Below are 12,574 nucleotides of genomic sequence, written 5' to 3'. Positions count from 1 at the left end.
CTCTCTCTCTCTCTCTCTCTCTCTCTCTCTTTTTCTCCCTCTCTCTCTCTCTCTCTCATTCTAAAAGTTCCATTATAGACAACCCTGACTAATACAGATTTTGGTAGCAGAAGTAATTCTAGAACAACAGAAATATAAAAATTATTAGTTTAAGAATATCAAATAGGCGTTTCAATTTGCCAACAGCTACAGCTACTGAAACCTTTCCTAGAAGCCTGGATAGTAGAGAAAGTCCATGTTGTGAACAAATTTACAACACATAAGGAGACAAATGCATTTGATTATCCTGATTCACTAATTGTGAGGGGCAACAGGTTTGGTGACTGTATATAAAACTTGTGATGATTTGTGGAAGAGTAAGAATAATGATGGTGCCGGTCAGTTTCTCCTAGCATCTCTGGATAAATCGACAAAGGAAATGTGTGAGTGCTCTGGTAAAATTAACTAGCTGGTAGCATCTCAGAATATGGTAAAGGGCAACTGTAAACTCACTGATAAAACTGATCATCTCCAAATTTATATAAACAGCACAAGTGTTCCTGAGTGTGCCCTGGAAGAGGATCTTCTCTCCAGCAGCCACAGAGCTTAAGGTGTGGAAAATCAAATGGAAGCCCTTATTATAAGGTTGGCTCAATTTCAGGGAAAATTCAAATCCCAGCCTCAGAAGGTATTGACTGTTAAAGTAATGGTATTTAAAAAAAAAAAAAGATGTCAAAAGTTTTCAACAGATGGCCTACTGAAAAGGAGCTGGATATGACTGATATCCCCTGGCTTAGTGTCGATGGAGTATATTTAAGGCTCAGGGAAATTGCAACACTAGAGTAGGTATGTATAAAACTTAATCCCCCACACTGGGCAGACCCAGAAGACATGCCACTCACTAATAATATAAGATGCAGAAGTGTGAGAGGAGCACCAACACATCTGAGGAACTTTATTATCACCCCTTTCTTTGTGCCAGACCTGAGCAGTTGGGTGAATTAAATGTGATGGGTTATTTTGAGCTCCAACGTGGCAGTGGCAAGGTAATAGCACTGAGTCACTAAAGGCAAGGTACTTCCATTCACCAAGGCTGAGCTGGCCCAAGATAAGGCACCATTCCCTGGGATGACCAGCTAGCAGCCTGATGGCAGATTGACTCCATTGGACCTCTTCCTCCATGGAAAGGACAATGCTTGGTCCTAACTAGAATAGATACTTATTCTGGCCATGAATTTGCCTTTCCTTCATGTAATGTTTCTGCCAAAATGCATCATTTGTCCACTCACAGAATACTTTATCGACCATAATGGCATTTCACACAGCATGGCTTCTGACCAAAGAACTCACTCCATAGCCAATGATAGAATTCACTGGTCTTACATTGTTCCTACCATCCTGAAGCAGCTCGCCTGGTAGAAAGATGGAGTGGCCTTTTGAAGACACAGTTATAGTGCCCATTAGGTAACAGCAGCCTGGATAGCTGGAGCAGGGCTTTCCAGAAGGTGGTATATGCTTTGACTCAGCATCCAATATATGGTACTGATTTTCCCTAGCCAAGACCCCACAGGTCCAGGAATCAAAGACTAGAAAAGATAAGAGCACCACCCACTATTACCCCTAGTGACCCACTAGGAAAAATTTTGCTTCTTGTTCTCACGGCCTTAAGTTCTCCTAGCCTAGTTTTGATTCCAGCATGGAGAGCGCCACTGCCAGGAGACACAATAAGCATTCAATTGAACTGGAAGCTCAGACTTTCCCATGGCCACTTTGGCTTTCTGATATCTCTAAGCCAACAGGCTAAGAAAAGAATAACAGTGGTAGGAAGGGTGACTGATTCGGATTGCCATGGGAAAATTGAATCGACTCTCCACAATGGAGGCAAAGAAAATTTATGTCTGAAGCCCAGAAGATCCTTTAGTGCATTTCTTGGAGCTACTATGTTCTGTGTTTAAAGTTAATGAGAAACTTCAACGGCCTAATCCGGGAAGGATAAGAAAATGCAGAGACTCATCAGGGATGAAGGTACTGGTCACACCTCTAGGACAAGAGCCAAGACCTACTGAGATTCTTGCTGAAGTTGGAAGAGATATAGAGTGGGCAGTAAGGCAAGTGGTTATAAACATCAGCTAAGGCCACATGACCAGTTGGAGAAATGAGAATTATAATTGGCATTAGTGTTTCTGTCTTATTTTGTTATAAATATGTTTGTACAGATATTTACATTTCCTTTACTCAATTTCTTTACCATATAACATCTGTTAAGAGAATATCAGTGGTTGCTATGTTTAAGTTTGAGATACTGAAAGAAGCCACCTATTCCAAATTTATAATGTGTTTGTAGTTGGGTGAGGTATAGTTATATCACACTATTATGACCTGGTTAAATATGTGTTTGCAATTGCATATGGGATAGTTATCTCAGGTGTAACAATGATGTGGTTATTGTTTTCATTTGGAAACTTGTCATGACATGAGGAGAAATGATTATGTGTCAAACTGACAAGAGATGGACTTGTGATGTCTATTCTTGGTTGTTAATTTGACTACGTTTTGAATTAACTAAAACCTAAGCCACTGGGTACTGTGAGGGACTTTTTGTCTTAATTAAATTATTTGAAGTGGGAAGACCCACTCTTGATCCAGATCTCCTGAGGTGGAAAGACCTACCTTTAATCTGGGCCACACTTCTGCTGAGAGCCTATATAAACGACATGGAAGAAGGAAGCTTTTGCTCTTTGCCTGCTTGCTCTTATATCCAGGCTCATGGACTGAACAATTGGTGTGTGTGGGACACTGGTTTCCTGGAACTGCTCACCTGTGCCCCTGGGGTGTTGGATATGCTCTGTGTGACTCTAAAAGTAAGCACAGCAGATTCCTAAGTTCTCTGGGATCTACCATCTGCCCCATGGATTCATGGGAAGTCACCTATAAATCACATTGCCAAACATAAAATTATTAAAATTTTTAGATAAGGGAAGCAAAGTCTGGAGCCATACACCTGAGCATCACACATAGGTCACCACATAGGACACTCGCCCATGCAATCATGGGATCATAGTTATAGACTTGAACCTAAAGTCCCTATACAGCTGTCCCATTCTATTCCTTGCCAAATTTCATAGGGTTCTCTGGAGGAGAAGAACCAATAGAATGGATAAATATGAAGAGGGATTTATTTAGACTGTCTTATACAATCTGGTTAGTCTGACATTGGCTGTCTTCATGCTGGAGAGGCTGGGAACCTCAGTTCATGAGGCTGGATGCATTGCTCATCCCAGGTGGGTGGCAAAGGTCCTCAGAATTCCTGGAGAGTTACTCCTGGATTCCAGTATCAGTGCAGGTGGCAGAAGTGGCAACAAGGTAGATGAACTGCACAGTAAGATGTGAATGGACCTAACAAACTTGCCAGAATGACAGGGAGGCAACATGAAGCCAACCAGGGACAAAGCAAAGGTTTGTGTTCTGAGACTTCCTATTTTTCTAACTCCTACCTGAAGATAGTACCCACGTTTAGGGTATATCTCCATACATTTAATAACCTGATCAATAAAGTCCCAGAGGTTTACCCAAGGCTCACTCAGTTGACTCTATATCCAATCAAGTTGGCAACCAACATTAACCACCAAGCCAGAGAGCCATGTCAGGAGCATGTTGAGAAGGTATCCTGTAATAGAGATGGGGCTCCCTTTATGCTGTATCATTGTGGGCCACATATTCTTTCTTCTTTAGATTGAGTCCCCATTGGCCTATTGCAAAATAGTAATGTAACATGTCCTTCTTTGGGGGATGTCAGAAGTATGGAGTGAAGTAACATACAGAAACCCCACATTTTCTTTTCATATAGTTTCATTCACTCTGCCTGTGTTGGCCACCACTGCAGGAGTTGCTGAAGCAATTTCTGAAACTGTCTCATGGTTGAAGTACACAATAATCTTGTTTTTATATAATAGGCATGTCCTAGATTCTTTTCCTATTGCTATGATAAAACACTCTAGCACAAACATCTTAAAAGGAGAAGTTCTAATTCTGGTTTAAAATTCCAGAATACTGCTCATCATGCTGGGAAAATGAAGGCAGCAGGTGATCACATTGGATCCTCAGTCAGGAAGCAGAGAGCTGGGAGTGCATGCTGCTGCTCAGTTCATTCTCTGTTCATGTAATTCAGGTCCCAGTGACATCCACAGCATGTGGGTCTCCCCAGCTCAGTTAATACCCAAAGGCCCACCTCCTAGGTAATTCTTGATTCTGGGAACTTGACAGGTAATACTGACCATCACCCGGTGTGAAAGTGAGGAATACAGTACTTGATGACCTAGTAGCTCTTAGCCCAAAGTATTGTCCATCTCTTACTATAGCCTATCCTAGTTCCTGTTTCCATTGCAGTGACCAAACACTGTGATCAAAAGGCAAGTTGAGAAAGAAAGAGTTTATTTGGCTTCTGATTCCACAATGTAGTCCATCATTGAAAGAAATCAGAGCAGGAACTCAAGCGACAGAATCCTAGAGGCTGAGTTGCTGCTTACTGGCTTGTTCCCCATGGCTTGCTCAGCCTGATTTCCTATAGAATCTAGGGCTACCCACCCAGGGAAGGAACCACCCACAGTGAACTGGATCATCCCCAACCATCCCTAGTTAATAAAATCTCCTACAGCTGGTTCTTATGGAGGCATTTTCTCAGTTGAGGTACCCTGCTTTCAGATGGCTTTAGCTTATGTCAAGTGGACATAAAGCTAACCAGGGCAGAGCCCCTGGTTCTCCAGGACTCCGGATGGGATAGACCTTTGCCTCTAGATGGCCACTTCATTTTTGATTCCCTGGTCTGGAGAGAATGGGCTTGGGCACTTATTAGAATTACATAGCCTGCTGGCTAGTTCTATATCGATTTCACAAGTTATTTTGGAAGAGGGAATCTCAGTTGAGAAAATGCTCCCTAGATCATTAGCCTGTGGGCAAGTCTGTGATGCATTTTCTTAACTGATGATTGGAATGGGAGGGGCCAGCTCACTGTGGATGGTACCATTCCTGGGCCAGTGTCCTGGGTACTATAAGAAATCAGGCAGAGCAAAGCTATGACATCTATCCTGCTCTTGTCTCCTTTAGGGATAGACTTACAAGCTGTAAAGTGAAATGAACCCTTTACTTGCTGTGCTGGCTAGTGTTATGTCAACTTGACACACAAACTAGAGTTTTCTGAAAGGAAGGAACTTAATTGAGAAAAATGCCTCCATAAGATCCATCTGTAAGGCATTTTCTTAATTATTTACTGATGAAGGATGGCCCAGTCCATTTTGGGTGGTGTCATCCCTGGGCTCATAGTGCTGAGTTCTATAAGAAAACAGGCTGAACAAGCCATAGGGAGCAAGCCAGTAAGCAGTACCCCTCTGTGGTATCAGCTCCTGCCTCCAGGATCCTGCCCTGTTTCAATTCTGTTTCTGGCTTCCTTCAGTGATGAACAGTGCTGTGGAGGTACTAGCTGGATAAAAACCCTTTCCTCCCCAGCTTGCTACTTGGTCATAGTGTTTCCTCGAAGCAATAGAAATCCTAACTACAGAAGACACTTCCCAAGTTACTTTTGGTCATGGCAATCTATCACACCAACAGAAACTAAGACACTCGGAGAGGGAAGCATGAGAGTGGTGTTGTCAGAGAGAGAATTATCAGTATGATTCTAACAAATAAAATGCAGGTGAGGAAGAGCCCATTGTCCCAGAGCCTTCCACTGGCTGGATCTGGTGACTGTGTAAAGGAGATAAGCAGGCTCCATGGTGCCTGCTGGCACTGGGCATGGGGAGCCATGCAGGTTTATCTCCCCAGGCAGTAAGCTGTGCTAATTGCTTTGGAAGCAAGACTCTTTCCTGGGCAGCAGCATATGCCACATGAATTGTCTGAAGCAAAGATAAAGAGGCACCCTACTCTTCCTTTATTGACATTTAATAATAGGACAGGGCTGTTGCTAATTCCCACAAACTATTTATTTTAATTTAGAAAAAGCATGGGGACTGGCCACCTTCTGTCCACAATTTTTGAACAGTTCCCAGCCTGGCAATTTAGAACCTTCTATTCTGCTACTGTAGCTAGGGTCCTCAGGATTGTGGGTCAGTGAAATTAATCATGTTTGTATTTACTTAAGGTAACCTCGCCATTGAAGGGCAGGGTGATATTTTCTGATGTGTATTGTATCATAAAGCTGCAAATCAGGTTCTGGGCAACATTTCAAGTGTGTGTGTGTGTGTGTGTGTGTGTGTGTGCCAATGCCTGTATCTTCCTTATCTGCTCTCCTTTTGAGACAGGCTCTCTTACTAAAACCTGTAGCTCACCAAGTGACTACACTAGCTACACTAGCTGGCCCATAAGCTCCTGAGAGCCTCCTGTCACTGCTTGCCTATATTCTAGCTGAACTCAGGTCTTCATGTTTGTGATATAAGTATATTAAGAACTAAGTCACCTCCATAGCCACCAACTTTCTGGTTTTCTTTTTTAATCTTTAAATATTGATAATCCTCATGGTTTTCCATCTATTTGTGCAAGATTTGGAAACTTTTAAAGAACTCTGAATTAAGCTTCTGTAGAACGTGTGTGGAAGGATGCCTGTAGTCATGGCATGGCTGTGAGATCAGCTAGAGAATGTGGAACTAGGCTGGCAGCATCCTAAAGCAGGAAACTGATGACTAGATTTCGCAGAACTCCCTCCTATAGAACTTTAGCTCACTCCAAATCACTTCTTCCTCTGAGCAACCTCAGCAGGGTGCTGAATGGGTCCTACATAAGTCACTCTGGCAGCTCGTGGATAAATACCCTTGAGGATTCCTTATACGTGTCAGACAGGGAAGTGAGTCTCACAAAGATAATGAAAACCCAGTACAGTTTGACTTCGCCAACATAGATCGGACTTTGGGTAGTCTAATGCCAGGCAGCTCATTGTCAAAATATGTAAAACACAGTACAATTTGGGAAAAAATGTTTTCAGGCAACAATAAGTCCAATTCTACAGATAAATAAAGCTTACAGTGTGACAACATAGAAACTCCTTTACAAAGTACATGGGGTTGAGAGAGTGGGTCCTATAGCTAAAAGGATCTAGTGTAGTCTCTGACTAATGGCATAGAAGTCAGTATGCCATAAAGTACTTGTGACATCTACTCCAAGAATGGGTAATGGTCTATGGGTGTAAGAGTCTGAAATGATCATACCAAGGAATGAGAGTGAGGTCTTTCCCTTTAGATAACAAAAGGTCACCAGGTTCCTAACCGCCTCCACTGTCACCTTTCTGAGTTTTTATTTTATCTCCTCCATTGAGGAGACATCACTGTGTGATTAATATTCCTGGTTCTCTTAGTACTTCCTGTGAGTACAAAGACCTTGTGACCTCTACACACCTTGGCATTTTTAGTGACAGCATCTGTGTTACACTGTGATGTGATGGTCACTTCCTATCATGACCCACTAGAAACAGCCTTTTAGAGATTCTGAAATGAAAACAGTCTCACATTGCTTTCTTGTACCATAGTTCTCTCTGATGAGTCATTCACTAGCCTAGTACTTCTGAGTATTAAGTGGTCAAGCCCTGTTGTCATGTCCCAGTCTTTTCCCCTCCACCATGGACTTCTCTCCTTGGCTGTTTGTTTCATCCATATGAGTACTATTCCTGCAATGGCCAGGTGGCTGGTAGAACCCAGGTTTCCTTCCTTGACTTCCCAGCAGCCCTACTGAGTGACAGCCTCTCCATCATTACAGTAAAAGTCCTGGGTCAATGCCCTTCTGTCACAGTGGGTGGTGCACATAAATGAACCCATTTCTTAGTCTAGGAAGCTATAGTAGTCAGTTTAATAGTCAGCTGGAGACAACCTAGAACCATCTGGGAGGAGAGTCTTACTGAGGGATCATCTAGATCAGACTTGCATCTGGGCAGATCTGTGTGGGATTGTCTTGATTGTTAACTGATGTAGGAAGACCCAGCCCACTGTGAGTAGCACTATTCCCTAGGCAGAGGTTCCTAAGCAGTGCAAGATAGGAGGAAGCAGATAAACAAGCAAGGAAGGAAGCTCATGACCATGGAGGTGATATGACTAGCTGCATGGGTTCCTGCCTGGGATTCCTCTCAGTGGTGGACTTTAACCTGGAATTGTAATGTGAAGAAACCTCCATTAAGTTGCCCTTGGTTAGGATATTTTATCACACCAACAGGAATGAAACTAAGACATAAAATAAAAATTTAGTCTCATTCAAACCACATATAATGTGCTGGTATAAGAGAGTGAGAAGAAAGCAAAAGGGACCTGGGTACCATCTGTATCATTAAGAGGTTTCTTGGGGGAACAGAACCAACAGAAGGAATGGGGATTTGTTAGACTGGCTTAAGTGATATAGTCTGAGCAAGTCAACAATAGCTGTTTTCACACTGTAGAGGCTGAGAGCCAGGTAAGTACTCATCCCACAAGTCTAGGTACCTTGACTGGCCCACAACATCTCTGGAGGCTTAGGGGACTCATGGAGAGCCACTGGCCTCAGTCTAGGTTAGAAGTCAGGGAAGCTTGGTGAACTGGGAAAGGAACTGAGAAGGCCAGTAGGGATGAAGCAGAGCTTTCCCTCAGGCCTCCTTTTACCTGGGCTGTCACCAGAAGTTGCCACCCATATTTCAAGTGGATCTTCCCACTTCAAATAACCTGATCAAGAAAATCCCTCACAGGTATGCTCACCAGCTTATCTCTTAGTGGATTCCACATCCAGTCAACTTGACATCCAAGACTGATCATCACACTACATTAGCCTTAGTCTCACCATTCGTCATTGATAGGATGAGCCAAAAAAGGCCACTCTGACTCTCTTCAGGTTAGCAGTAATCTGTGAAATTCTCTATAATGGTGGCAGTGTTCTTTCCTGAGTACTGATGATGAGGTAGTCTCTAGCCACAAGAGGGTAATGAGCACTTGAGAATGTGGTGTGAGCTATAGAGGAGCAGGGTTTTTAATGGTGGGTAATTTTAATTCAGCTAGAGAGGAGCAGGGTTTTTAATGATGGGTAATTTTAATTCAGCCTAAATGTCAGTAGCTATAGGCCGCCCATGGCAACCAAAGTGGGTAGAGCAGCAATCAGTGGACATGCATCCTGGGGAATAGCTTCCTGGAAGGCACCTCTGTGTACAGAAGTGGGCTAACAGTTAAATGGAGATCTGGGAGCAGATCTGTTTTATGTTAAGGAAAGAGGGGTATAGTATGGAACGAGGGATAGAAGAAAGAAACAGGGAATTGTTTCTATGGCATTATTTGGAAGCTCTCTCTTGGAGGAAGTGTTTTTTCACCTAATGTATGAATCATACTTATGACAGGAAAAAAAAAACTAGCCAAAATGAACTGACCTTGTTACAAAGAACTCTGAGCCCACCTAGGTGTTGTGTCTGTCCCACTTGACTCTCCATGTCCAACAGTAAAAGTAGCCCTTGCCTGAAGCAGCATGTGACACATAGCTGCACATGGATCAAGTGAAGAATGAAATGGTAACCATGTGGTAGAAGCACTGCTGGGCATGTGATGGCTATGACTCCAGGTGGACTCATAAAGCAGAGCCTAACCATGATGATACAGCCCAGGGGCCAGTTCAGGACCAACTTCTTGGTATAGAGCTTAGGAAAGTAGCACAGTGGGAGAGTGCTTGCCTAGCATATGCAAGCCTAGGATCCATCCTCAGTACAGACCTCCAAAACAAATAAAAGTCAAGACCAGACTCAAGCATGCTGTGTGGTACATGGTTCCTCGTGTATCATGCTTCTTCAAAGGGTTTTGTAGTTAGTTTCTTAGAAGGCTGAGGCTGTACTTCTGGACAGAACAAGAATAAACAGAAGAGACTCTATGCTACTACTAAGGAGGGTCCTTCCCTTTCTGATCACTCCTCGAAGTTCTTCTGGGCTTCTAGTCTTCTCTACTTTGCCATGAGTACAGCTTTGTGATAAGATCTGTATGATTCTTGCACTTTAGGCAAATCTAACTGAGCAGCTTCTATTTGTACCTGCTGTGTGATAAACCCAGGAGGCAGAGTCCTGCTTATCTTGATGAACTAATCAGTTTTGAATGGAGGTAGGGTTGAATTAGATAGTTGCTTCTCAGGAGTGCTGAATAAATGCTAGATCTGAATGTACAAGGTAGCAACCTGAGGTTACGAACTGTGCTGGTTAACAGAGAGCCTGGGTGAAAGCTGCTTACTCTATTGTTCCTACAACTTGTTCAGGTGCGCTTACTCATACAATCCAGGACCACCTGCCTAGGGGTGGCACCACCCACAAAGGGCTTGGCTCAACTTGATACACATTTGAGATACCTGGAAAGAGGAAACCTCAATTGAGAAAATGCCTCCATTAGAATGGCCTGTGGACATGTCTGAGTCTAGGGGACATTCTTGATTTAATAATTGGTACTGTAGGGTCCAGCCCACTATGGGTGGTACCATTCCCTAGGCAGGTGGTCCAGGGTTGTAAGGAAGCATCTAAATAAGTCGTAGGAACAACACAGTAAGCAGACTTCCTCCTGCTTCAGGAACCTGCCTTGAGCTCCTGCCCCACCTTCTTTCAGTGATGGGTTTTGACCTGGGAACACAGTTGTGTTCTGGTCAGAGAAGCATATTAAGACACAATGGAGGCCCTGTGGACTGGTCTGAGAAGCAAACGGCCTGAGGAAGCCTTGCAAGATAAGAAGGGATGACATCAATACTGACCCCAAAAAGCAGTTGGGAGTAGGGCAGAAGAGCTGGTGAATGAACTGATAGTAGGTTCCATGAAGAGGAGTCACTTGCAGAGTTCTAATGGAATTTTTCTGCATTCTCGTTTCAGCACTTCAGGGAGCATTTGGACAAACTTTTTGCCAAAGGGATTGGAATGCTGGATATCGCACTGAACGAGGCCTTCAACATACTGAGCGATGTAAGTACACCTTTTACCCACTTTTCTCAGGCTCAGCGCTCAATGAGGTTTGTAGAAAGTTGAGATCAGTATTATTTTCTGTCCTGGGGTGCTCTGAGAAGAACAGGCACAAACTGAGATTCCACCACATCTGGATCAGTGTGTGAGCTCTGCAGAGCAAGGCTGTTGTCATTTTGCATGTGAGCAAACAGAGGGTCAAGGAGGTGGATCCCTCAGTAGTGCACAGCTGGAGGGTCAGGGTAGTGGGTCCCTCAGTAGTGCACAGCTGGAGGGTCAGGGCGGTAGGTCCCTCAGTAGTGCACAGCTGGAGGGTCAGGGCATGGGTCCCTCAGTACTGCACAGCTGGAGGGTCAGGGCGGTGGGTCCCTCAGTACTGCACAGCTGGAGGGTCAGGGCGGTGGGTCCCTCAGTAGTGCACAGCTGGAGGGGCAGGGTGGTGGGTCCCTCAGTAGTGCACAGCTGGAGGGTCAGGGCGGTGGGTCCCTCAGCAATGCGCAGTTGGTGTGTGGGAGATGAGTAATTTGGATTGCAGGCTTGGGCTTTCCATGATTCTGCTTTGCCACCTGAGATTGGGGTTTTTCATACATTGTCACAGTGAAATCCCAGCCTAGATTTGGGTTTTTCATACTTTGTCACAGTGGCTCTTGAGTTAAGGGTTGTCACAACACCTAGAATTTCTTTTACCAATGACATGCACAGACACAAATCAAACCATTTTGGTCTCAATCCAGAGACAGTCTTTTCCTCCTGAGGAGGAAATGGAAAAACAGGGAAGAAGGTGTCTACTCAGCTTCTCCACTGTACACCCAAAGCCAGCACCTCTTGCCTCATTCCCAGGGGCTGTTGGCTACAGGTGATTAGAATGTATGTTCATATTCTGAAGCTGGGATGCACCAATAAAGTGTTTGCTAGCATACACAAAGCCCTGGGTTCGAAACTCGGTAGTATATATACTGTGCATGGAGGCAGATACCTATACAACTGTAATCTTAGCAGCTGGGCAATGGAGGCAGATGAATCAGAAGTTCAAGGTCATCTTCAGCTACACAGTGAATTCAATGCCAACTTTCTCTGTCCCTCTGTCCATCTATTTGTCTGTCTGCCTGCCTGTCTCCCTCCCTCCCCCTCTTTCTCACACCCAGAATTCATGTTTAGAGAGCACATCTCTGTTCAAAGCATGTTAATAACTTGAGAACCCCTGACTTGGGCAGAGGGCAAGCTGCTCTTTCACATTGGTTTGGAACCAGACAGGTGACTTCCCAGAGTTTGGAGCTCTTCATCTCTGAAGTCCTGAATTTATTGGTCTCTTTCTAATAAGTAATACTAAAAGACTTGTCATGATTTGTAAATTCAGTCTTTTTATCTCAAGAACTACTCTGAGCTGCAAGTGCTTGTTGGTTCCCTGTGGCTCCTCCTTGCTTTCCTGTTATGGTGGTAGAGGGGGATGGGTTAGGAGGCTGTTATATACTTGGGTTTGTGGCCCTAGGTTGGCTAAGTGGGGAACCTGTGTGTGATGCTAAATAATAGATTCCCTGCCTCAGTCCTGTGTTTTCACCTAGGAAAGCAGATGTGTGGTGTTTCCTGGAGACACATACAGAAGCACATATTCATCCTACACAGGGTGTGTGAAACTCAGAGAAAGCATTGCACTCAGGTCCAACTTGCTAAACATATATATATATA

At 44.0% G+C, this 12,574-nt stretch overlaps 1 protein-coding gene across 2 annotated transcripts in view; it reads left to right on the top strand.

Annotated features, from left to right (window-relative positions):
* Positions 1 to 12,574, top strand: part of Cacna2d3 (calcium voltage-gated channel auxiliary subunit alpha2delta 3) — an 816,591-nt gene that overhangs the window by 418,079 nt on the left and 385,938 nt on the right. For both annotated transcript variants that reach the window (XM_031361417.1, XM_031361418.1), the window contains exon 10: positions 10,802 to 10,891. In XM_031361417.1, the coding sequence (XP_031217277.1) occupies positions 10,802 to 10,891 (90 nt within the window). The remainder of the gene's footprint in view (positions 1 to 10,801; positions 10,892 to 12,574) is intronic.

Source organism: Mastomys coucha, unplaced genomic scaffold, assembly GCF_008632895.1.
Source record: "Mastomys coucha isolate ucsf_1 unplaced genomic scaffold, UCSF_Mcou_1 pScaffold9, whole genome shotgun sequence".
Classification (NCBI taxonomy): Eukaryota; Metazoa; Chordata; class Mammalia; order Rodentia; family Muridae; genus Mastomys; species Mastomys coucha.
The sequence above is the reverse complement of the archived record's forward strand: the minus strand, read 5'-3'. Positions and strand labels throughout refer to the sequence as shown.